This window comes from Cyanistes caeruleus, chromosome 28 (genome assembly GCF_971803275.1).
Source record: "Cyanistes caeruleus chromosome 28, bCyaCae1.hap1.1, whole genome shotgun sequence".
In the NCBI taxonomy this organism is placed as follows: Eukaryota; Metazoa; Chordata; class Aves; order Passeriformes; family Paridae; genus Cyanistes; species Cyanistes caeruleus.
In genome coordinates this window covers 915964-938823 of record NC_141728.1, presented here as the reverse complement: position 1 = coordinate 938823, position 22860 = coordinate 915964, and the positions used below count along the sequence as shown (strand labels likewise).

General features: G+C 59.5%; 1 protein-coding gene across 1 annotated transcript; it reads left to right on the top strand.

The window, feature by feature from the left end:
- The first annotated feature begins 1076 nt into the window (after positions 1–1076).
- On the top strand, positions 1077–20501 carry LOC147648993 (kallikrein-14-like). Its single transcript, XM_086864932.1, has 6 exons — positions 1077–1267; positions 2582–2698; positions 7361–7523; positions 10789–11036; positions 16128–16264; positions 19793–20501. Exons 2-6 carry the CDS (start codon positions 2584–2586, stop codon positions 19940–19942), a joined length of 813 nt encoding a protein of 270 aa, XP_086721058.1. The 5' UTR covers positions 1077–1267; positions 2582–2583; the 3' UTR covers positions 19943–20501.
- The last annotated feature ends 2359 nt before the right edge of the window (positions 20502–22860 follow it).

Genomic DNA, 22860 nt, shown 5'->3' with positions numbered 1-22860 from the left:
CAGGGATCAGGATCGGGACCGGGATCGGATCAGGACCGGGATCAGGACCGGGATCAGGATCGGGACCGGGATCGGATCAGGACCGGGATCAGGACCGGGATCAGGACCGGGATCAGGATCAGGATCAGGACCGGGATCAGGATCAGGACCGGGATCAGGACCGGGATCAGGACCGGGATCAGGACAGGGATCAGGATCGGGACCGGGATCGGATCAGGACCGGGATCAGGACCGGGATCAGGATCAGGACCGGGACCGGGATCAGAACCGGGATCAGGATCGGGACCGGGATCAGTACCAGGACCAGGAGCGAGATCAGGATCAGGACTGGGATCAGGACTGGGACCGGGATCAGGACCGGGATCAGGATCAGGACCGGGATCAGGACCGGGATCAGGATCAGGACCGGGATCAGGACCGGGATCAGGACCGGGATCAGGACTGGGATCAGGACCGGGATCAGGACCAGGACCGGGATCAGGACCAGGACCGGGATCAGGACCGGGATCAGGATCAGGACCGGGATCAGGACCGGGATCAGGACCGGGATCAGGATCAGGACCGGGATCAGGACTGGGCCCGGGCCCGGGATCAGGATCGGGACATGTCAGGGATCAGGATCAGGACCAGGACCGGGATCAGGATCAGGACAGGGCCCGGGACCGGGATCAGGACATGTCAGGGATCAGGATCTGGACCGGGACCGGGACCGGGATCAGGACCGGGATCAGGACCGGGATCAGGACCGGGACCAGGACCGGGATCAGGACCGGGACCGGGACCAGGACCGGGATCAGGACCGGGATCAGGACCGGGATCAGGACCGGGATCAAGATCGGGACCAGGACCGGGATCAGGACCGGGATCAGGACCGGGACCAGGACCGGGACCAGAACCGGGACCGTGATCAGGACCGGGACCAGGATCGGGATCTGGACCGGGACCAGGACCAGGACCGGGATCAGGACCAGACCCGGGACCGGGATCAGGACCGGGATCAGGACCAGGACCAGGACCGGGACCAGACCCGGGACCGGGACCAGGACCGGGCTCCGGGCGGGGAGCGGCCGCGCCCTTCCTCCTCTGCCGCGGGCGCTTCCCGGGGACATCAAAGGCGCTCCCCCCGCCCTGATCCCGGGGGATCCTCCCGGGGGATCCTCCCACGGCCCCGGCGCCTCCTGACTCACCTCCCCCTCCCCCTCATCCCTACAAATATTCCCGGCCCGGCTCTGCCCGGATCCTGCCCGGGCCCGTCCCTCCGCTCCAGGTGAGTCCCGCTCCGGGGGAATCCCGGGAATTCCCGGGGGGGCTTCCCCGACCCCCCCCGGGGGGGATTCCCAAAGATCCCATCCCGTTTTTACAGGGAAAACCCCAAATTCCCGCTTTTTCCACCGAATTCCCGGTTTTTTTTGGGAGGGGAATTCCCGGGGGGGCTTCCCTGACCCCCCCCGGGGGGGGATTCCCAAAGATCCCATCCCGTTTTTACGGGAAAACCCAAATTCCCGCTTTTCCCACGGAATTCCCGGGTTTTTTTGGGGAGGGGAATTCCCGGGGGCTTCCCCGACCCCCCCCGGGGGGGATTCCCAAAGATCCCATCCCGGTTTTACAGGGAAAACCCAAAATTCCCGCTTTTCCCACGGAATTCCCGGGATTTTTTTGGGGGGAGGAATTCCCGGGGGCTTCCCCGACCCCCCCCGGGGGGGATTCCCAAAGATCCCATCCCGTTTTTACGGGGAAAACCCAAAATTCCCGCTTTTCCCACGGAATTCCCGGGTTTTTTTTGGGAGGGGAATTCCCGGGGGGCTTCCCTGACCCCCCCCGGGGGGGATTCCCAAAGATCCCATCCCGTTTTTAAAGGAAAACCCAAAATTCCCGCTTTTCCCACGGAATTCCCGGGTTTTTTTTGGGAGGGGAATTCCCGGGGGGCTTCCCCGACCCCCCCCGGGGGGGGATTCCCGAACCTCCCATCCCGTTTTTAAGGGAAAACCCAAAATTCCCGCTTTTCCCACGGAATTCCCGGGTTTTTTTAGGAGGGGAATTCCCGAGGGGCTTCCCCGACCCCCCCCGGGGGGGATTCCCAAAGATCCCATCCCGTTTTTAAGGGAAAACCCAAAATTCCCGCTTTTCCCACGGAATTCCCGGGTTTTTTTAGGAGGGGAATTCCCGGGGGGCTTCCCCGACCCCCCCCGGGGGGGATTCCCAAAGATCCCATCCCGTTTTTACAGGGAAAAACCCCCAATTCCCGCTTTTCCCACGGAATTCCAGGGGTTTTTGGGAGGGGAATTCCCGGGGGGCTTCCCCGACCCCCCCCGGGGGGGATTCCCAAAGATCCCATCCCGTTTTTAAAGGAAAACCCAAAATTCCCGCTTTTCCCACGGAATTCCCGGGTTTTTTTTTTGGGGGGGGGGGGGATGGGTCCTTCCCTAAATCCCAAAAAATTCAGCGGGAAAAGATCCAAGACACCCCCCCCCCAACCCCCCCCCCCAAATTCCCACCGGGATCGGGGTCACCCCCCCCCCCCCCCAAAAAAAAAAAATTCCAGGGGCTGATCCCGGTTTTTTTTTTTTTTTTTCCCTGCCAGGAATGGCTCCCGATGGACCCGGAGCCTTCGGCCTCATCCCCTTCCTCCTCCTCCTCCTCCTCCTCCTCCTCCTCGGCGGATCCGGGGCGCAGGGAAGCGGGAATGGCAGCCAGGAGCGTGAGTGGCGGGTTTTTTTTTTTTGGGAATTTTTTTTCCGGGAATTTCGGGAATTCCGGGATGGAGAAATTCCTCCTCCTCCTCCTCCTCCTCTTCCTCCTCCTCTGGGATCTCCGGGAATTTTGGGTGGGATCCGATGGATTTTGGGGGTTTTTATTTCCCCCCACCCCCCTCCAGCCAAGCGGTTTTGGAGAATTCCCGAAGGAGGGGTTGGATCCCACCGGGAATTTTCCCCATCCCGCTGGATCCGCCCGGAATTCCCGGGATTTTCCAGCCGGGAATTTGGGATCCCAAGCCGATCCCGGCGGTTTTTAACCCAAATCCGCCAATCCCCGCGTTCCCGATCCCGCCGGATTCCCGAATTTCAGGGTGGGGCCGTTGCCAGGAGAGGTTTCCCGCGGGAAGGAGGATCCAGAGGGTCCCGGAAAGTTCTGGAATTCCCGGCGGGGGGCGGGGAAAGGCCCTCCCAGAGGGATCCCCCCCAGTCCCGGGGTTTGGGGACGGGGCCGTGGGAGGAGGCTCCGGATTCCAGAGGCCGGGAGGCTCCGGAAATCTCCACCGCTCCAAACCTGTCCCGCCAGTCCGGGCCGATGTCCCAATCCCGCGGCTCCGGCACGGCCGGGCGTGGTGGCCACCGGCCCAGGGGGGCCTGGGAGACACCTGGGACAGCTGGCCACCGGCCCAGGGGGGCCTGGGAGACACCTGGGACAGGTGGCCACCGGCCCAGGGGGGCCTGGGAGACACCTGGGACAGGTGGCCACAGGTACAGGTGGTCACAGGTCCAGGGAGACACCTGGGACAGCTGGCCACAGGTCCAGAGGGGCCTGGGAGACACCTGGGACAGCTGGCCACCGGCCCAGGGGGGCCTGGGAGACACCTGGGACAGGTGGCCACAGGTACAGGTGGCCACCAGCCCAGGGAGACACCTGGGACAGCTGGCCACCGGCCCAGGGGGGCCTGGGAGACACCTGGGACAGGTGGCCACCGGCCCAGGGGGGCCTGGGAGACACCTGGGACAGGTGGCCACCGGCCCAGGGGGCCTGGGAGACACCTGGGACAGGTGGTCACAGGTACAGGTGGCCACCAGCCCAGGGAGACACCTGGGACAGCTGGCCACCGGCCCAGGGGGGCCTGGGAGACACCTGGGACAGGTGGCCACCGGCCCAGGGGGGCCTGGGAGACACCTGGGACAGGTGGCCACCGGCCCAGGGGGGCCTGGGAGATACCTGGGACAGGTGGTCACAGGTACAGGTGGCCACCAGCCCAGGGAGACACCTGGGACAGGTGGCCACCAGCCCAGGGAGACACCTGGGACAGGTGGCCACAAGATCCAGGTGGCCACAGGTCCAGAAGTGCCTGGGAGACACCTGGGACAGCTGGCCACAGGTACAGGTGGCCACCAGCCCAGGGAGACACCTGGGACAGGTGGCCACCGGCCCAGGGGGGCCTGGGAGACACCTGGGACAGGTGGTCACAGGTACAGGTGGCCACCAGCCCAGGGAGACACCTGGGACAGCTGGCCACCGGCCCAGGGGGGCCTGGGAGACACCTGGGACAGGTGGCCACAGGTACAGAGGGGCCTGGGAGACACCTGGGACAGGTGGTCACAGGTACGGGTGGCCACCAGCCCAGGGAGACACCTGGGACAGGTGGCCACAGGTACAGAGGGGCCTGGGAGACACCTGGGACAGGTGGCCACCGGCCCAGAGGGGCCTGGGAGACACCTGGGACTGGTGGCCACAGGTTCAGGTGGTCACAGAGCCCAGAGGGGCCTGGGAGACACCTGGGACAGCTGGCCACAGGTCCAGAGGGGTTCTGAGATCCACCTGGGACAGGTGGCCACAAGATCCAGGTGGCCACCAGCCCAGAGGGGTTCTGAGATCCACCTGGGACAGATGGCCACAAGATCCAGGTGGCCACCGGCCCAGAGGGGCCTGGGAGACACCTGGGACAGCTGGCCACAGGTACAGGTGGTCACAGAGCCCAGAGGGGTTCTGAGATCCACCTGGGACAGGTGGCCACAGGTCCAGGTGGTCACTCTCCAAGTGGTCACAGGTACAGGTGGTCACTCTCCAGGTGGTCACAGGTCCAGGTGGTCCCAAGGTCCAGGTGGCCACAGGCCCAGGTGGTCACAGGCCCAGGTGGTCACAGGTCCAGGTGGTCACAGGTCCACGTGGTCCCAAGGTCCAGGTGGTCACTCTCCAGGTGGTCACAGGTACAGGTGGTCACAGGCCCAGGTGGTCACAGGTCCTGGTGGTCACTCTCCAGGTGGTCACAGGTCCAGGTGGTCACTCTCCAGGTGGTCACTCTCCAGGTGGTCACTCTCCAGGTGGTCACAGGCCCAGGTGGTCACTCTCCAGGTGGTCACTCTCCAGGTGGCCACAGGCCCAGGTGGTCACAGGTCCTGGTGGTCACTCTCCAGGTGGTCACAGGCCCAGGTGGTCACAGGCCCAGGTGGTCACTCTCCAGGTGGTCACAGGCCCAGGTGGTCACTCTCCAGGTGGTCACTCTCCAGGTGGCCACAGGCCCAGGTGGTCACTCTCCAGGTGGTCACTCTCCAGGTGGTCACTCTCCAGGTGGTCACTCTCCAGGTGGTCACAGCCCCAGGTGGTCACTCTCCAGCTGGTCACTCTCCAGGTGGTCACAGGCCCAGGTGGTCACTCTCCAGGTGGTCACTCTCCAGGTGGTCCCAAGCCCAGGTGGTTACAGGCCCAGGTGGTCACTCTCCAGGTGGCCACAGGCCCAGGTGGTCACTCTCCAGGTGGTCACTCTCCAGGTGGTCACTCTCCAGGTGGTCCCAAGGTCCAGGTGGCCACAGGTCCAGGTGGTCCCAAGCCCAGGTGGTCACAGGCCCAGGTGGTCACAGCCCCAGGTGGTCACAGGTCCAGATGGTCACTCTCCAGGTGGTCACAGGCCCAGGTGGTCACTCTCCAGGTGGTCACAGGTCCTGGTGGTCCCAAGGTCCTGGTGGTCACTCTCCAGGTGGCCACAGGCCCAGGTGGTCACTCTCCAGGTGGTCACTCTCAAGGTGGTCACTCTCCAGGTGGTCCCAAGGTCCTGGTGGTCACTCTCCAGGTGGTCACTCTCCAGGTGGTCACAGGCCCAGGTGGTCACTCTCCAGGTGGTCCCAAGGTCCAGGTGGTCACTCTCCAGGTGGCCACAGGTCCTGGTGGTCACTCTCCAGGTGGTCACTCTCCAGGTGGTCACTCTCCAGGTGGCCACAAGGTCCAGGTGGTCACTCTCCAGGTGGTCACTCTCCAGGTGGTCACAGGTCCTGGTGGTCACTCTCCAGGTGGTCACTCTCCAGGTGGTCACTCTCCAGGTGGTCCCAAGGTCCTGGTGGTCACAGGTCCTGGTGGTCACTCTCCAGGTGGTCACTCTCCAGGTGGCCACAAGGTCCAGGTGGTCACTCTCCAGGTGGTCACTCTCCAGGTGGTCACAGGTCCTGGTGGTCACTCTCCAGGTGGCCACAAGGTCCTGAGGAGGACAAGTCCTGGATCATTATTAATGATGATTATTATTATTAATTTGCCCATTTTCCCCCCAGTTTTCCCGCAGTTACAGAGGAAGACGAGTCACAGATCAATATTAATTATTAATTACTAATTATTAATTATCAATTATTAGTTATTAGTTATTAGTTATTAGTTATTAGTTATTAGTTATTAGTTATTAGTTATTAGTTATTACTTATTATTAATTCCCCGCAGTTCCGGAGGAGGACGAGTCACGGATCATCATTAATCATTAATTATTCATTATTAATAATGAAGAATTAATCATTAATTATTAATTATTAATTATTAGTTATAATTATTAATTATTAATATTAATTCCCGGCAGTTCCAGAGGAGGATGAGTCCCGGATCACTATAAATTCTTAATTCTTAATTATTAATTATTAATTTCTGGCAGTTCCGGAGGAGGACGAGTCGCGGATCATCATTAATTATTAATTATTAATTATCAATTATCAATTATTAATTATTAATTATTAATTGTTAATTATTAATTATTAGTTACGAATCATTAATTGTTAATTATTAATTATTAATTATTAATTATTAATTATTAATTCCCCATTCCCGCAGTTCCCGAGGATGAGTCACAGATCATTATCAATTATTAATTATTAATTCCCTGCAGTTCCGGAGGAGGACAAGTCGCGGATCATCATTAATTATCAATTATTAATAATTGTTATTAATTCCCTGCAGTCCCCGAGGAGGACGAGTCGCGGATCATCATTAATTATCAATTATCAATTATCAATTATTAATTATCAATTATTAATTATTAATTATCAATTATTAGTTATTAATAATTGTTATTAATTCCCTGCAGTCCCCGAGGAGGACGAGTCGCGGATCATTATCAATTAATAATAATTAATAATTGTTATTAATTCCCTGCAGTCCCTGAGGAGGACGAGTCGCGGATCATCATCAATTATCAATTATCAATTATAAATTATTAATTATTAATTATTAATTATTAATTATTAATAATTGTTATTAATTGCCTGCAGTCCCCGAGGAGGACGAGTCGTGGATCATCATTAATTATCAATTATCAATTATCAATTATCAATTATCAATTATCAATTATCAATTATTAATTATTAATTATTAGTTATTAATAACTGTTATTAATTGCCTGCAGTCCCCGAGGAGGACGAGTCGCGGATCATCGGGGGCCGGCCGTGCTCGGTGGCCCAGCGGCCGTTCCAGGTGGCCCTGACCAAACGGGGGCAGATCCTGTGCGGGGGGAGCCTGGTGAGCGACCGCTGGGTGCTGACAGCGGCTCACTGCCGGCAGCCGCTCAGGTGAGACACACCTGTGCACACCTGGATACACCTGGGTACACCTGGATACACCTGGGGTACACCTGGGACAGGTAACACACACCTGGGGGAGCCTGGTGAGCGACCGCTGGGTGCTGACAGCGGCCCACTGCCGGCAGCCGCTCAGGTGAGACACACCTGGACACACCTGGGACAGGTAACACACACCTGGGTACACCTGGGGTACACCTGGGACAGGTAACACACACCTGGGTACACCTGGGGTACACCTGGGACAGGTAACACACACCTGGACAGGTAACACACACCTGGGGGAGCCTGGTGAGCGACCGCTGGGTGCTGACAGCGGCCCACTGCCGGCAGCCGCTCAGGTGAGACACACCTGGACACACCTGGGACAGGTAACACACACCTGGACACACCTGGGGTACACCTGGGACAGGTAACACACACCTGGGACAGGTAACACACACCTGGGCAGGTACAGACACACCTGGGACAGGTAACACACACCTGGGGGAGCCTGGTGAGCGACCGCTGGGTGCTGACAGCGGCCCACTGCCGGCAGCCGCTCAGGTGAGACACCTGGACACACCTGGGTACACCTCCATCTCACCTGTCCCACCTCACCTGTCCCAGGTTCTCCATCTCACCTGTCCCACCTCACCTGTCCCAGGTTCTCCATCTCACCTGTCCCACCTCACCTGTCCCAGGTTCTCCATCTCACCTGTCCCACCTCACCTGTCCCAGGTTCTCCACCTCACCTGTCCCACCTCACCTGTCCCAATCTCACCTGTCCCAGGTTCTCCCCCTCACCTGTCCCAGGTTCTCCATCTCACCTGTCCCACCTCACCTGTCCCAGGTTCTCCATCTCACCTGTCCCACCTCACCTGTCCCAGGTTCTCCACCTCACCTGTCCCACCTCACCTGTCCCAATCTCACCTGTCCCAGGTTCCCCCCGTCACCTGTCCCACCTCACCTGTCCCATCTCTCCTGTCCCATCTCACCTGTCCCACCTCACCTGTCCCACCTTACCTCTCCCATGTTCTCCCCCTCACCTGTCCCACCTCACCTGTCCCAGGTTCTCCATCTCACCTGTCCCACCTTACCTGTCCCAGGTTCTCCATCTCACCTGTCCCACCTTACCTGTCCCAGGTTCTCCCCCTCACCTGTCCCAATCTCACCTGTCCCAGGTTCTCCCCCTCACCTGTCCCACCTCACCTGTCCCACCTCACCTGTCCCATGGTTCCCATCTCACCTGTCCCACCTCACCTGTCCCAGGTTCTCCCCCTCCTCACCTGTCCCACCTCACCTGTCCCAGGTTCTCCATCTCACCTGTCCCACCTCACCTGTCCCAGGTTCTCCCCCTCACCTGTCCCACCTCACCTGTCCCAGGTTCTCCTCCTCACCTGTCCCACCTCACCTGTCCCAGGTTCTCCATCTCACCTGTCCCACCTCACCTGTCCCAGGTTCTCCATCTCACCTGTCCCACCTCACCTGTCCCAGGTTCTCCATCTCACCTGTCCCACCTCACCTGTCCCAGGTTCTCCACCTCACCTGTCCCACCTCACCTGTCCCAATCTCACCTGTCCCAGGTTCCCCCCGTCACCTGTCCCACCTCACCTGTCCCATCTCTCCTGTCCCATCTCACCTGTCCCACCTCACCTGTCCCACCTTACCTCTCCCATGTTCTCCCCCTCACCTGTCCCACCTCACCTGTCCCAGGTTCTCCATCTCACCTGTCCCACCTTACCTGTCCCAGGTTCTCCATCTCACCTGTCCCACCTTACCTGTCCCAGGTTCTCCCCCTCACCTGTCCCAATCTCACCTGTCCCAGGTTCTCCCCCTCACCTGTCCCACCTCACCTGTCCCACCTCACCTGTCCCATGGTTCCCATCTCACCTGTCCCACCTCACCTGTCCCAGGTTCTCCCCCTCCTCACCTGTCCCACCTCACCTGTCCCAGGTTCTCCATCTCACCTGTCCCACCTCACCTGTCCCAGGTTCTCCCCCTCACCTGTCCCACCTCACCTGTCCCAGGTTCTCCTCCTCACCTGTCCCACCTCACCTGTCCCAGGTTCTCCATCTCACCTGTCCCACCTCACCTGTCCCAGGTTCTCCTCCTCACCTGTCCCACCTCACCTGTCCCAGGTTCTCCATCTCACCTGTCCCACCTCACCTGTCCCAGGTTCTCCATCTCACCTGTCCCACCTCACCTGTCCCAGGTTCTCCACCTCACCTGTCCCACCTCACCTGTCCCAATCTCACCTGTCCCAGGTTCTCCCCCTCACCTGTCCCAGGTTCTCCATCTCACCTGTCCCACCTCACCTGTCCCAGGTTCTCCATCTCACCTGTCCCACCTCACCTGTCCCACCTCACCTGTCCCAGGTTCTCCATCTCACCTGTCCCACCTCACCTGTCCCAGGTTCTCCACCTCACCTGTCCCACCTCACCTGTCCCAGGTTCTCCATCTCACCTGTCCCACCTCACCTGTCCCAGGTTCTCCACCTCACCTGTCCCACCTCACCTGTCCCAGGTTCTCCACCTCACCTGTCCCACCTCACCTGTCCCAGGTTCCCCCCGTCACCTGTCCCACCTCACCTGTCCCATCTCTCCTGTCCCATCTCACCTGTCCCACCTCACCTGTCCCACCTCACCTCTCCCATGTTCTCCCCCTCACCTGTCCCAATCTCACCTGTCCCAGGTTCTCCCCCTCACCTGTCCCACCTCACCTGTCCCAGGTTCTCCATCTCACCTGTCCCATCTCACCTGTCCCAGGTTCTCCATCTCACCTGTCCCACCTCACCTGTCCCAGGTTCTCCACCTCACCTGTCCCAGGTTCTCCACCTCACCTGTCCCATCTCACCTGTCCCACCTCACCTGTCCCAGGTTCTCCCCCTCACCTGTCCCATCTCACCTGTCCCACCTCACCTGTCCCAGGTTCTCCCCCTCACCTGTCCCACCTCACCTGTCCCATGGTTCCCATCTCACCTGTCCCACCTCACCTGTCCCAGGTTCTCCCCCTCACCTGTCCCAGGTTCTCCCCCTCCTCACCTGTCCCATCTCACCTGTCCCACCTCACCTGTCCCAGATTCTCCCCCTCACCTGTCCCACGTCACCTGTCCCACCTCACCTGTCCCAGGTTCTCCACCTCACCTGTCCCAGGTTCTCCCCCTCACCTGTCCCACCTCACCTGTCCCAGGTTCTCCACCTCACCTGTCCCAGGTTCTCCCCCTCACCTGTCCCAGGTTCTCCCCCTCACCTGTCCCACCTTTCCCCCCCCGCAGGGACCTGCAGGTGTTGATCGGCACCAGCTCTCTGCGGGCAGGTTCGGGCCAGGTGCGCCGCGTCTCGCGCGTCAAGGTGTACCCCAGGTACAACCCCCGGCGCAACGACAACGACTTCATGCTGCTGCGGCTGGACGCACCTGTGCGCTTCGGGCCCCACGTCAAGAAGATCCGCCCGGCCGCCAGGTGTCCCCGCGCCGGCCAGACCTGCACCGTCAGCGGCTGGGGCACCACCAAGTCACCTGGAGGTACCTGAGGGGCGGGGCAGGGCTCAGGTGGGAGCTCAGGTGTGCCCAGGTGTGTCCCCAGGTGAGGTCTCAGGTGTCCCCAGGTGTCCCCAGGTGAGGTCTCAGGTGTCCCCGCGCCGGCCAGACCTGCACCGTCAGCGGCTGGGGCACCACCAAGTCACCTGGAGGTACCTGGGGGGCGGGGCAGGGCTCAGGTGTGTCCCCAGGTGTGTCCCCAGGTGAGGTCTCAGGTATTCCCAGGTGTGTCCCCAGGTGTCCCCAGCTGGGATCTCAGGTGTCCCCAGGTGTCCCCAGGTGAGGTCTCAGGTGTCCCCAGGTGTCCCCAGCTGGGATCTCAGGTGTCCCCAGGTGTCCCCAGGTGGGATCTCAGGTGTGTCCCCAGGTGTCCCCAGCTGGGATCTCAGGTGTCCCCAGGTGTCCCCAGGTGAGGTCTCAGGTGTCCCCAGGTGTCCCCAGGTGTGTCCCCAGGTGTCCCCAGGTGTTCCAGGGCTGGGATCTCAGGTGTCCCCAGGTGTGCCAGAGCTGGAGGTGCCCTCACCTGGCCAGGTGAGCCCCAGGCAGCTCTGGAGCAGCTCCAGGGCAGGAAATGATCCCAAAATGGGGCAAATCCCGGGAATTTGGGGTTCTGCTGACCCCAAACCTGGGGATTTTGGGTTTTCCCTCACCTGTGCTCACCTGAGCTCACCTGAGCTCACCTGTGCTCACCTGTTCTCACCTGTGCTCACCTGTTCTCACCTGTTCTCACCTGTCTCACCTGTTCTCACCTGAGCTCACCTGTCTCACCTGTTCTCACCTGTTCTCACCTGTCTCACCTGTTCTCACCTGTTCTCACCTGTCTCACCTGTTCTCACCTGTCTCACCTGTCTCACCTGTTCTCACCTGAGCTCACGTGTCTCACCTGTTCTCACCTGTTCTCACCTGTTCTCACCTGTTCTCACCTGTTCTCACCTGTGCTCACCTGTTCTCACCTGTTCTCACCTGTTCTCACCTGTGCTCACCTGTTCTCACCTGTCTCACCTGTTCTCACCTGTGCTCACCTGTGCTCACCTGTGCTCACCTGTCTCACCTGTTCTCACCTGTTCTCACCTGTTCTCACCTGTTCTCACCTGTGCTCACCTGTTCTCACCTGTCTCACCTGTTCTCACCTGTTCTCACCTGTGCTCACCTGTCTCACCTGTTCTCACCTGTTCTCACCTGTCTCACCTGTGCTCACCTGAGCTCACCTGTGCTCACCTGTTCTCACCTGTCTCACCTGTCTCACCTGTGCTCACCTGTCTCACCTGTTCTCACCTGTTCTCACCTGTTCTCACCTGTCTCACCTGTGCTCACCTGTGCTCACCTGTTCTCACCTGTTCTCACCTGTTCTCACCTGTCTCACCTGTCTCACCTGTTCTCACCTGTGCTCACCTGTTCTCACCTGTTCTCACCTGTTCTCACCTGTTCTCACCTGTTCTCACCTGTGCTCACCTGTTCTCACCTGTTCTCACCTGTGCTCACCTGTGCTCACCTGTTCTCACCTGCTCTCACCTGTCTCACCTGTGCTCACCTGTCTCACCTGTTCTCACCTGTTCTCACCTGTTCTCACCTGTGCTCACCTGTCTCACCTGTCTCACCTGTTCTCACCTGTGCTCACCTGTTCTCACCTGTCTCACCTGTCTCACCTGTTCTCACCTGTGCTCACCTGTTCTCACCTGTCTCACCTGTGCTCACCTGTGCTCACCTGTGCTCACCTGTTCTCACCTGTCTCACCTGTTCTCACCTGTTCTCACCTGTGCTCACCTGTCTCACCTGTTCTCACCTGTTCTCACCTGTTCTCACCTGTCTCACCTGTTCTCACCTGTGCTCACCTGTGCTCACCTGTTCTCACCTGTGCTCACCTGTGCTCACCTGTCTCACCTGTTCTCACCTGAGCTCACGTGTCTCACCTGTTCTCACCTGTGCTCACCTGTTCTCACCTGTTCTCACCTGTTCTCACCTGTTCTCACCTGTTCTCACCTGTCTCACCTGTTCTCACCTGTGCTCACCTGTGCTCACCTGTTCTCACCTGTCTCTCACCTGTTCTCACCTGTTCTCACCTGTTCTCACCTGTGCTCACCTGTGCTCACCTGTTCTCACCTGTCTCACCTGTTCTCACCTGTTCTCACCTGTGCTCACCTGTCTCACCTGTTCTCACCTGTTCTCACCTGTCTCACCTGTCTCACCTGTTCTCACCTGTCTCACCTGTGCTCACCTGTGCTCACCTGTTCTCACCTGTCTCACCTGTTCTCACCTGTTCTCACCTGTGCTCACCTGTCTCACCTGTTCTCACCTGTTCTCACCTGTTCTCACCTGTCTCACCTGTTCTCACCTGTGCTCACCTGTGCTCACCTGTTCTCACCTGTGCTCACCTGTGCTCACCTGTCTCACCTGTTCTCACCTGTTCTCACCTGTCTCACCTGTTCTCACCTGTCTCACCTGTTCTCACCTGTGCTCACCTGTGCTCACCTGTTCTCACCTGTCTCTCACCTGTGCTCACCTGTTCTCACCTGTGCTCACCTGTCTCACCTGTTCTCACCTGTCTCACCTGTTCTCACCTGTTCTCACCTGTTCTCACCTGTGTCTCACCTGTTCTCACCTGTTCTCACCTGTTCTCACCTGTTCTCACCTGTCTCACCTGTGCTCACCTGTGCTCACCTGTTCTCACCTGTTCTCACCTGTGCTCACCTGTCTCACCTGTTCTCACCTGTCTCACCTGTTCTCACCTGTCTCACCTGTTCTCACCTGTTCTCACCTGTCTCACCTGTGCTCACCTGTGCTCACCTGTGCTCACCTGTTCTCACCTGTGCTCACCTGTTCTCACCTGTTCTCACCTGTCTCACCTGTTCTCACCTGTTCTCACCTGTTCTCACCTGTGCTCACCTGTTCTCACCTGTCTCACCTGTCTCACCTGTCTCACCTGTGCTCACCTGTTCTCACCTGTCCCACACCTGTTCTCACCTGTCTCACCTGTGCTCACCTGTTCTCACCTGAGCTCACCTGTTCTCACCTGTGCTCACCTGTTCTCACCTGTTCTCACCTGTTCTCACCTGTGCTCACCTGTTCTCACCTGAGCTCACCTGTCTCACCTGTTCTCACCTGTTCTCACCTGTTCTCACCTGTCTCACCTGTGCTCCCCTGTGCTCACCTGTTCTCACCTGTCTCACCTGTCTCACCTGTCTCACCTGTCTCACCTGTTCTCACCTGTCTCACCTGTGCTCACCTGTTCTCACCTGAGCTCACCTGTTCTCACCTGTTCTCACCTGAGCTCACCTGTTCTCACCTGTTCTCACCTGTTCTCACCTGTGCTCACCTGTTCTCACCTGTCTCACCTGTCTCACCTGTCTCACCTGTGCTCACCTGTTCTCACCTGTCCCACACCTGTTCTCACCTGTCTCACCTGTGCTCACCTGTTCTCACCTGTTCTCACCTGTGCTCACCTGTTCTCACCTGTTCTCACCTGTTCTCACCTGTCTCACCTGTGCTCACCTGTTCTCACCTGTTCTCACCTGTTCTCACCTGTTCTCACCTGTCTCACCTGTGCTCACCTGTTCTCACCTGTCTCACCTGTGCTCACCTGTTCTCACCTGTTCTCACCTGTTCTCACCTGTTCTCACCTGTCTCACCTGTGCTCACCTGTTCTCACCTGAGCTCACCTGTTCTCACCTGTTCTCACCTGTTCTCACCTGTGCTCACCTGTTCTCACCTGTCTCACCTGTTCTCACCTGTTCTCACCTGTCTCACCTGTTCTCACCTGTGCTCACCTGTGCTCACCTGTGCTCACCTGTTCTCACCTGTTCTCACCTGAGCTCACCTGTTCTCACCTGTCTCACCTGTGCTCACCTGTCTCACCTGTTCTCACCTGTTCTCACCTGAGCTCACCTGTTCTCACCTGTTCTCACCTGTTCTAACCTGTTCTCACCTGTCCCACCTGAGCTCACCTGAGCTCCCCTGTTCTCACCTGTGCTCACCTGTTCTCACCTGAGCTCACCTGTTCTCACCTGTTCTCACCTGTTCTCACCTGAGCTCACCTGAGCTCACCTGTGGAGGTGTTTTGGGGTCCCATAATCACCTTTGGGTCTGGAAATGATCCCAAAATGGGGCAAATCCCGGGAATTTTGGGGTTCTGCTGACCCAAATCTGGGGATTTTGGGTTTTCCCTCACCTGTGCTCACCTGTGCTCACCTGTTCTCACCTGTTCTCACCTGTGCTCACCTGTTCTCACCTGTTCTCACCTGTTCTCACCTGTCTCACCTGTTCTCACCTGTTCTCACCTGTTCTCACCTGTCTCACCTGTTCTCACCTGTTCTCACCTGTTCTCACCTGTCTCACCTGTCTCACCTGTTCTCACCTGTGTCTCACCTGTCTCACCTGTGCTCACCTGTGCTCACCTGTGCTCACCTGTTCTCACCTGTTCTCACCTGTGCTCACCTGTTCTCACCTGTCTCACCTGTTCTCACCTGTTCTCACCTGTTCTCACCTGTCTCACCTGTGCTCACCTGTGCTCACCAGTTCTCACCTGTGCTCACCTGTCTCACCTGTTCTCACCTGTCTCACCTGTGTCTCACCTGTGCTCACCTGTTCTCACCTGTGCTCACCTGTCTCACCTGTGCTCACCTGAGCTCACCTGTTCTCACCTGTGCTCACCTGTTCTCACCTGTTCTCACCTGTTCTCACCTGTGCTCACCTGTTCTCACCTGTTCTCACCTGTCTCACCTGTCTCACCTGTTCTCACCTGTCTCACCTGTGCTCACCTGTTCTCACCTGTGCTCACCTGTTCTCACCTGTGCTCACCTGTTCTCACCTGTGCTCACCTGTCTCACCTGTTCTCACCTGTTCTCACCTGTCTCACCTGTGTCTCACCTGTGTCTCACCTGTGCTCACCTGTCTCACCTGTTCTCACCTGTTCTCACCTGTCTCACCTGTGTCTCACCTGTGTCTCACCTGTGCTCACCTGTCTCACCTGTTCTCACCTGTTCTCACCTGTTCTCACCTGTCTCACCTGTTCTCACCTGTGCTCACCTGTGCTCACCTGTTCTCACCTGTCTCACCTGTTCTCACCTGTCCCCGGTGCAGCCAAGCTCCCGCGGGACCTGCAGTGCGCGCAGGTGCAGACGGTGGGGCCGGAGCAGTGCGCCCGCGCCTACGGCAACGCCATCACCCCCAACATGTTCTGCGCAGGTGTGCCCCAGGGCGGCGTCGACTCCTGCCAGGTGAGCCCCCTCACACCTGTCCCCGTCACACCTGGCCCCGTCACACCTGTCCCCGTCACACCTGTCCCCGTCACACCTGGCCCTGTCACACCTGGCCGTGTCCCACCTGTCCCCGTCACACCTGTCCCCGTCACACCTGGCCACCTGGCCCTGTCCCACCTGTCCCTGTCACACCTGTCCCCGTCACACCTGTCCCCGTCACACCTGTCCCCTTCACACCTGTCCCCTTCACACCTGGCCCCGTCACACCTGTCCCCTTCACACCTGGCCCCGTCACACCTGTCCCCTTTACACCTGTCCCAGTCACACCTGGCCCCGTCACACCTGTCCCCGTCACACCTGTCCCCGTCACACCTGTCCCTGTCACACCTGTCCCCTTCACACCTGGCCCTGTCACACCTGTCCCTGTCACACCTGTCCCCGTCACACCTGTCCCCGTCACACCTGGCCCTGTCACACCTGTCCCCTTCACACCTGGCCCCGTCACACCTGTCCCCTTCACACCTGTCCCCTTCACACCTGGCCACCTGGCCCTGTCCCACCTGTGTCCCACCTGGCCCTGGCCCACCTGTTCCTGGCCCACCTGGCCCTGTCCCACCTGTCCCCGTCACACCCGTCCCTGTCACACATGTCCCCTTCACACCTGGCCACCTGTTCCTGTCCCACCTGGCCGTGTCCCACCTGTCCCCGTCACACCTGTCCCCTTCACACCTGGCCACCTGGCCCTGTCCCACCTGGCCATGTCCCACCTGTCCCAGTCACACCTGGCCCCGTCACACCTGGCCCTGTCACACCTGTCCCCATCACACCTGACCGTGTCCCACCTGTCCCCGTCACACCTGGCCACCTGTCCCTGTCCCACCTGGCTGTGTCCCACCTGTCCCACCTGGCCCTGTCCCACCTGTGTCCCACCTGTCCCACCTGTCCCTGGCCCACCTGTCCCACCTGGCCTGGTCTCACCTGTCCCTGTCCCACCTGTCCATGTCTTTCACCTGGCCGTGTCCCACCTGTCCCACCTGTCCCACCTGTCCCACCTGGCCCTGTCCCACCTGTCCATGTCCCACCTGGCCTGGTCTCACCTGTCTCACCTGTCTGTGTTCCACCTGTCCCACCCATCCCACCTGGCCCTGTCCCACCTGTCCATGTCCCTCACCTGTCCATGTCCCACCTGGCCTGGTCTCACCTGTCTCACCTGTCTGTGTTCCACCTGTCCCACCTGTCCACCTGGCCATGTTCCTCCTGGCCCACCTGTCCCACCGAGCCCGGTCTCACCTGTCCATGTCCCTCACCTGTCCATGTCCCACCTGGCCCAGTCTCACCTGTCTGTGTTCCACCTGTCCCACCTGTCCCTGTCCCACCTGGCCTGGTCTCACCTGTCTCACCTGTCTGTGTTCCACCTGTCCCACCTGTCCACCTGGCCATGTTCCTCCTGGCCCACCTGTCCCACCGAGCCCGGTCTCACCTGTCCGTGTCCCACCTGTCCCACCAGTCCCAGTCTCACCTGTCCCAGTCCCTCACCTGTCCCTGTCCCACCTGTCCCTTATTCCTCACCTGTCCCTGTCCCTCACCTGTCCCTGTCCCACCTGTCCGTGTCCCACCTGTCCCTTATTCCTCACCTGTCCATGTCCTACCTGTCCATGTCTCAGTCCCACCTGTCCCTCACCTGTCCATGTCCCACCTGGCCCTGTCTCACCTGGCCATGTCCCACACCTGTCCCAGTCCCTCACCTGTCCCACACCTGACCCTGTCCCACCAGTCTCACCTGGCCATGTCCCACACCTGTCCCTCACCTGACCCTGTCCCACCAGTCTCACCTGGCCATGTCCCACACCTGTCCCTCACCTGTCTCCCCTGTATTTCACCTGTCCATCTCTCACCTCTCACCTGTGTCTCACCTGTCCCTCACCTGTCCCTCCCCTGTGTCTCACCTGTCCCTGTCTCACCTGTGTCTCACCTGTCCCTCACCTGTCCCTCACCTGTCCCTCACCTGTGTCTCACCTGTGTCTCACCTGTCCCTCACCTGTGTCTCACCTGTGTCTCACCTGTCCCTCACCTGTGTCTCACCTGTGTCTCACCTGTCCATCACCTGTCCCTCACCTGTCCCTCACCTGTGTCTCACCTGTCCCTCACCTGTGTCTCACCTGTGTCTCACCTGTGTCTCACCTGTCCCTCACCTGTGTCTCACCTGTCCCTCACCTGTGTCTCACCTGTGTCTCACCTGTGTCTCCCCTGTGTCTCACCTGTGTCTCACCTGTGTCTCACCTGTCCCTCACCTGTGTCTCACCTGTGTCTCACCTGTGTCTCACCTGTCCCTCACCTGTCCCTCACCTGTGTCTCACCTGTGTCTCACCTGTGTCTCACCTGTGTCTCACCTGTCCCTCACCTGTGTCTCACCTGTCCCTCACCTGTGTCTCACCTGTGTCTCACCTGTCCCTCACCTGTCCCTCACCTGTCCCTCACCTGTCCCTCACCTGTGTCTCACCTGTGTCTCACCTGTGTCTCACCTGTCCCTCACCTGTGTCTCACCTGTCCCTCACCTGTCTCTCACCTGTGTCTCACCTGTGTCTCACCTGTCCCTCACCTGTCCCTCACCTGTCCCTCCCCTGTGTCTCCCCTGTCCCTCACCTGTCCCTCACCTGTGTCTCACCTGTCCCTCACCTGTGTCTCACCTGTCCCTCACCTGTGTCTCACCTGTCCCTCACCTGTCCCTCACCTGTGTCTCACCTGTGTCTCACCTGTGTCTCACCTGTGTCTCACCTGTCCCTCACCTGTGTCTCACCTGTCCCTCACCTGTGTCTCACCTGTGTCTCACCTGTGTCTCACCTGTCCCTCACCTGTCCCTCACCTGTCCCTCCCCTGTGTCTCCCCTGTCCCTCACCTGTCCCTCACCTGTGTCTCACCTGTCCCTCACCTGTGTCTCACCTGTCCCTCACCTGTGTCTCACCTGTCCCTCACCTGTCCCTCACCTGTGTCTCACCTGTGTCTCACCTGTGTCTCACCTGTGTCTCACCTGTCCCTCACCTGTGTCTCACCTGTCCCTCACCTGTGTCTCACCTGTGTCTCACCTGTCCCTCACCTGTCCCTCACCTGTCCCTCACCTGTCCCTCACCTGTGTCTCACCTGTGTCTCACCTGTGTCTCACCTGTCCCTCACCTGTGTCTCACCTGTCCCTCACCTGTGTCTCACCTGTGTCTCACCTGTGTCTCACCTGTCCCTCACCTGTCCCTCACCTGTCCCTCCCCTGTGTCTCCCCTGTCCCTCACCTGTCCCTCACCTGTCCCTCACCTGTGTCTCACCTGTGTCTCACCTGTGTCTCACCTGTCCCTCACCTGTCCCTCACCTGTCCCTCCCCTGTGTCTCCCCTGTCCCTCACCTGTCCCTCACCTGTGTCTCACCTGTCCCTCACCTGTGTCTCACCTGTCCCTCACCTGTGTCTCACCTGTCCCTCACCTGTCCCTCACCTGTGTCTCACCTGTGTCTCACCTGTGTCTCACCTGTGTCTCACCTGTCCCTCACCTGTGTCCCCAGGGTGACTCCGGGGGCCCCTTGGTGTGCGGGGGTTTCCTGCAGGGCGTGGTCTCCTGGGGCATGGCCGTGTGCGGCCAGCGCGGCCACCCCGGGGTGTACGCCAACGTCTGCCGAGTGACCCCCTGGATCCGGAGTGTCACCCAGCACTGACCGCTGAGTGACCGCTGAGTGACCCTGAGTGACCCTGAGTGACCCTGAGTGACCCTGAGTGACCACTGACCACACTGACTGCACTGCGGCCAGCGCGGCCACCCCGGGGTGTACGCCAACGTCTGCCGAGTGACCCCCTGGATCCGGAGTGTCACCCAGCACTGACCGCTGAGTGACCGCTGAGTGACCGCTGAGTGACCACTGAGTGACCCTGAGTGACCCTGAGTGACCACTGACCACACTGACTGCACTGCGGCCAGCGCGGCCACCCCGGGGTGTACGCCAACGTCTGCCGAGTGACCCCCTGGATCCGGAGTGTCATCCAGCACTGACCGCTGAGTGACCGCTGAGTGACCGCTGAGTGACCACTGAGTGACCCTGAGTGACCCTGAGTGACCACTGACCACACTGACTGCACTGCGGCCAGCGCGGCCACCCCGGGGTGTACGCCAACGTCTGCCGAGTGACCCCCTGGATCCGGAGTGTCATCCAGCACTGACCGCTGAGTGACCGCTGAGTGACCGCTGAGTGACCACTGAGTGACCCTGAGTGACCCTGAGTGACCACTGACCACACTGACTGCACTGCGGCCAGCGCGGCCACCCCGGGGTGTACGCCAACGTCTGCCGAGTGACCCCCTGGATCCGGAGTGTCACCCAGCACTGACCGCTGAGTGACCGCTGAGTGACCCTGAGTGACCCTGAGTGACCCTGAGTGACCCTGAGTGACCGCTGAGTGACCCTGAGTGACCCTGAGTGCCCCTGAGTGACCCTGAGTGACCCTGAGTGACCACTGAGTGACCCTGAGTGACCCTGAGTGACCCCTGAGTGACCCTGAGTGACCCTGAGTGACCCTGAGTGACCCTGAGTGACCCTGAGTGACCACTGAGTGACCACTGAGTGACCCTGAGTGACCACTGAGTGACCACTGAGTGACCCTGAGTGACCCTGAGTGACCCTGAGTGACCACTGAGTGACCACTGAGTGACCCTGAGTGACCGCTGAATGACCCTGAGTGACGACTGACCACTGACCACACTGACCAGTGACCACTGACTGCTGACTGTCGACCACTGACCAGTGACCAGTGACCAGTGACCACTGACCAGTGACTGGTGACCACTGACCACTGACCAGTGACCGGTGACCACTGACCACTGACCAGTGACCAGTGACCACTGACCGGTGACCACTGACCACTGACCAGTGACCGGTGACCACTGACCAGTGACCACTGACCAGTGACCAGTGACCACTGACCAGTGACCACTGACCGGTGACCAGTGACCACTGACCGGTGACCACTGACCAGTGACCAGTGACCACTGACCGGTGACCACTGACCAGTGACCAGTGACCACTGACCAGTGACCACTGACCAGTGACTGGTGACCACTGACCACTGACCGGTGACCACTGACCAGTGACCACTGACCGGTGACCACTGACCAGTGACCAGTGACCACTGACCAGTGACCACTGACCGGTGACCACTGACCAGTGACCAGTGACCAGTGACCACTGACCAGTGACCAGTGACCAGTGACTGGTGACCAGTGACCACTGACCAGTGACCACTGACTGGTGACCACTGACTGGTGACCAGTGACCACTGACCACTGACCGGTGACCACTGACCAGTGACCACTGACCAGTGACCAGTGACCAGTGACCACTGACCGGTGACCAGTGACCAGTGACCAGTGACCCCTGACCACTGACCACTGACCAGTGACCGGTGACCACTGACCAGTGACCACTGACCACTGACCAGTGACCAGTGACCAGTGACCACTGACCGGTGACCAGTGACCACTGACCGGTGACCACTGACCAGTGACCAGTGACCACTGACCGGTGACCAGTGACCACTGACCGGTGACCACTGACCGGTGACCAGTGACCACTGACCGGTGACCGGTGACCGGTGACCAGTGACCAGTGACCAGTGACCACTGACCACTGACCAGTGACCAGTGACCACTGACCAGTGACCACTGACCGGTGACCACTGACCACTGACCGGTGACCAGTGACTACTGACCACTGACCGGTGACCAGTGACCACTGACCGGTGACCACTGACCGGTGACCACTGACCGGTGACCAGTGACCACTGACCGGTGACCAGTGACCGGTGACCACTGACCGGTGACCAGTGACCACTGACCGGTGACCACTGACCAGTGACCGGTGACCAGTGACCACTGACCGGTGACCAGTGACCACTGACCACTGACCGGTGACCACTGACCACTGACCGGTGACCTTTGGCCGTGGGTGTTCAGGACTTGGGTGGGGAAATTTGGGGAAAATAAAGGAAAATTTGAAAAAAACCCAAAGAAATTGAATTCTGGGAACTGGGAGGGACTGGGAGGGACTGGGAGGGAACTGGGAAGCTGAACTGGGAGCACTGGGAGGGACTGGGAAGTTGAACTGGATTCAACTGGGCTGAACTGGGAGCACTGGGAGCAACTGGGAGGGACTGGGAAGCTGAACTGGGAGCAACTGGGCTGAACTGGGAGCACTGGGAGGGACTGGAAGGCTGAACTGGGCTGAACTGGGAGCAACTGGGAGGGACTGGGAGGCCACTGGGGGCTGAACTGGGCTGAACTGGGAACAACTGGGCTGAACTGGGAGCACTGGGAGGGACTGGGAGGGCACTGGGGGCTGAACTGGGCTGAACTGGGAACAACTGGGCTGAACTGGGAGCACTGGGAGGGACTGGGAGGGCACTGGGAGGGACTGGGAGCACTGGGAGGGACTGGAAGGCTGAACTGGGCTGAACTGGGAGCAACTGGGCTGAACTGGGAGCACTGGGAGCAACTGGGAGGGACTGGGAAGCTGAACTGGGAGCACTGGGAGGGAACTGGGAAGTTGAACTGGGCTGAACTGGGAGCACTGGGAGGGACTGGAAGG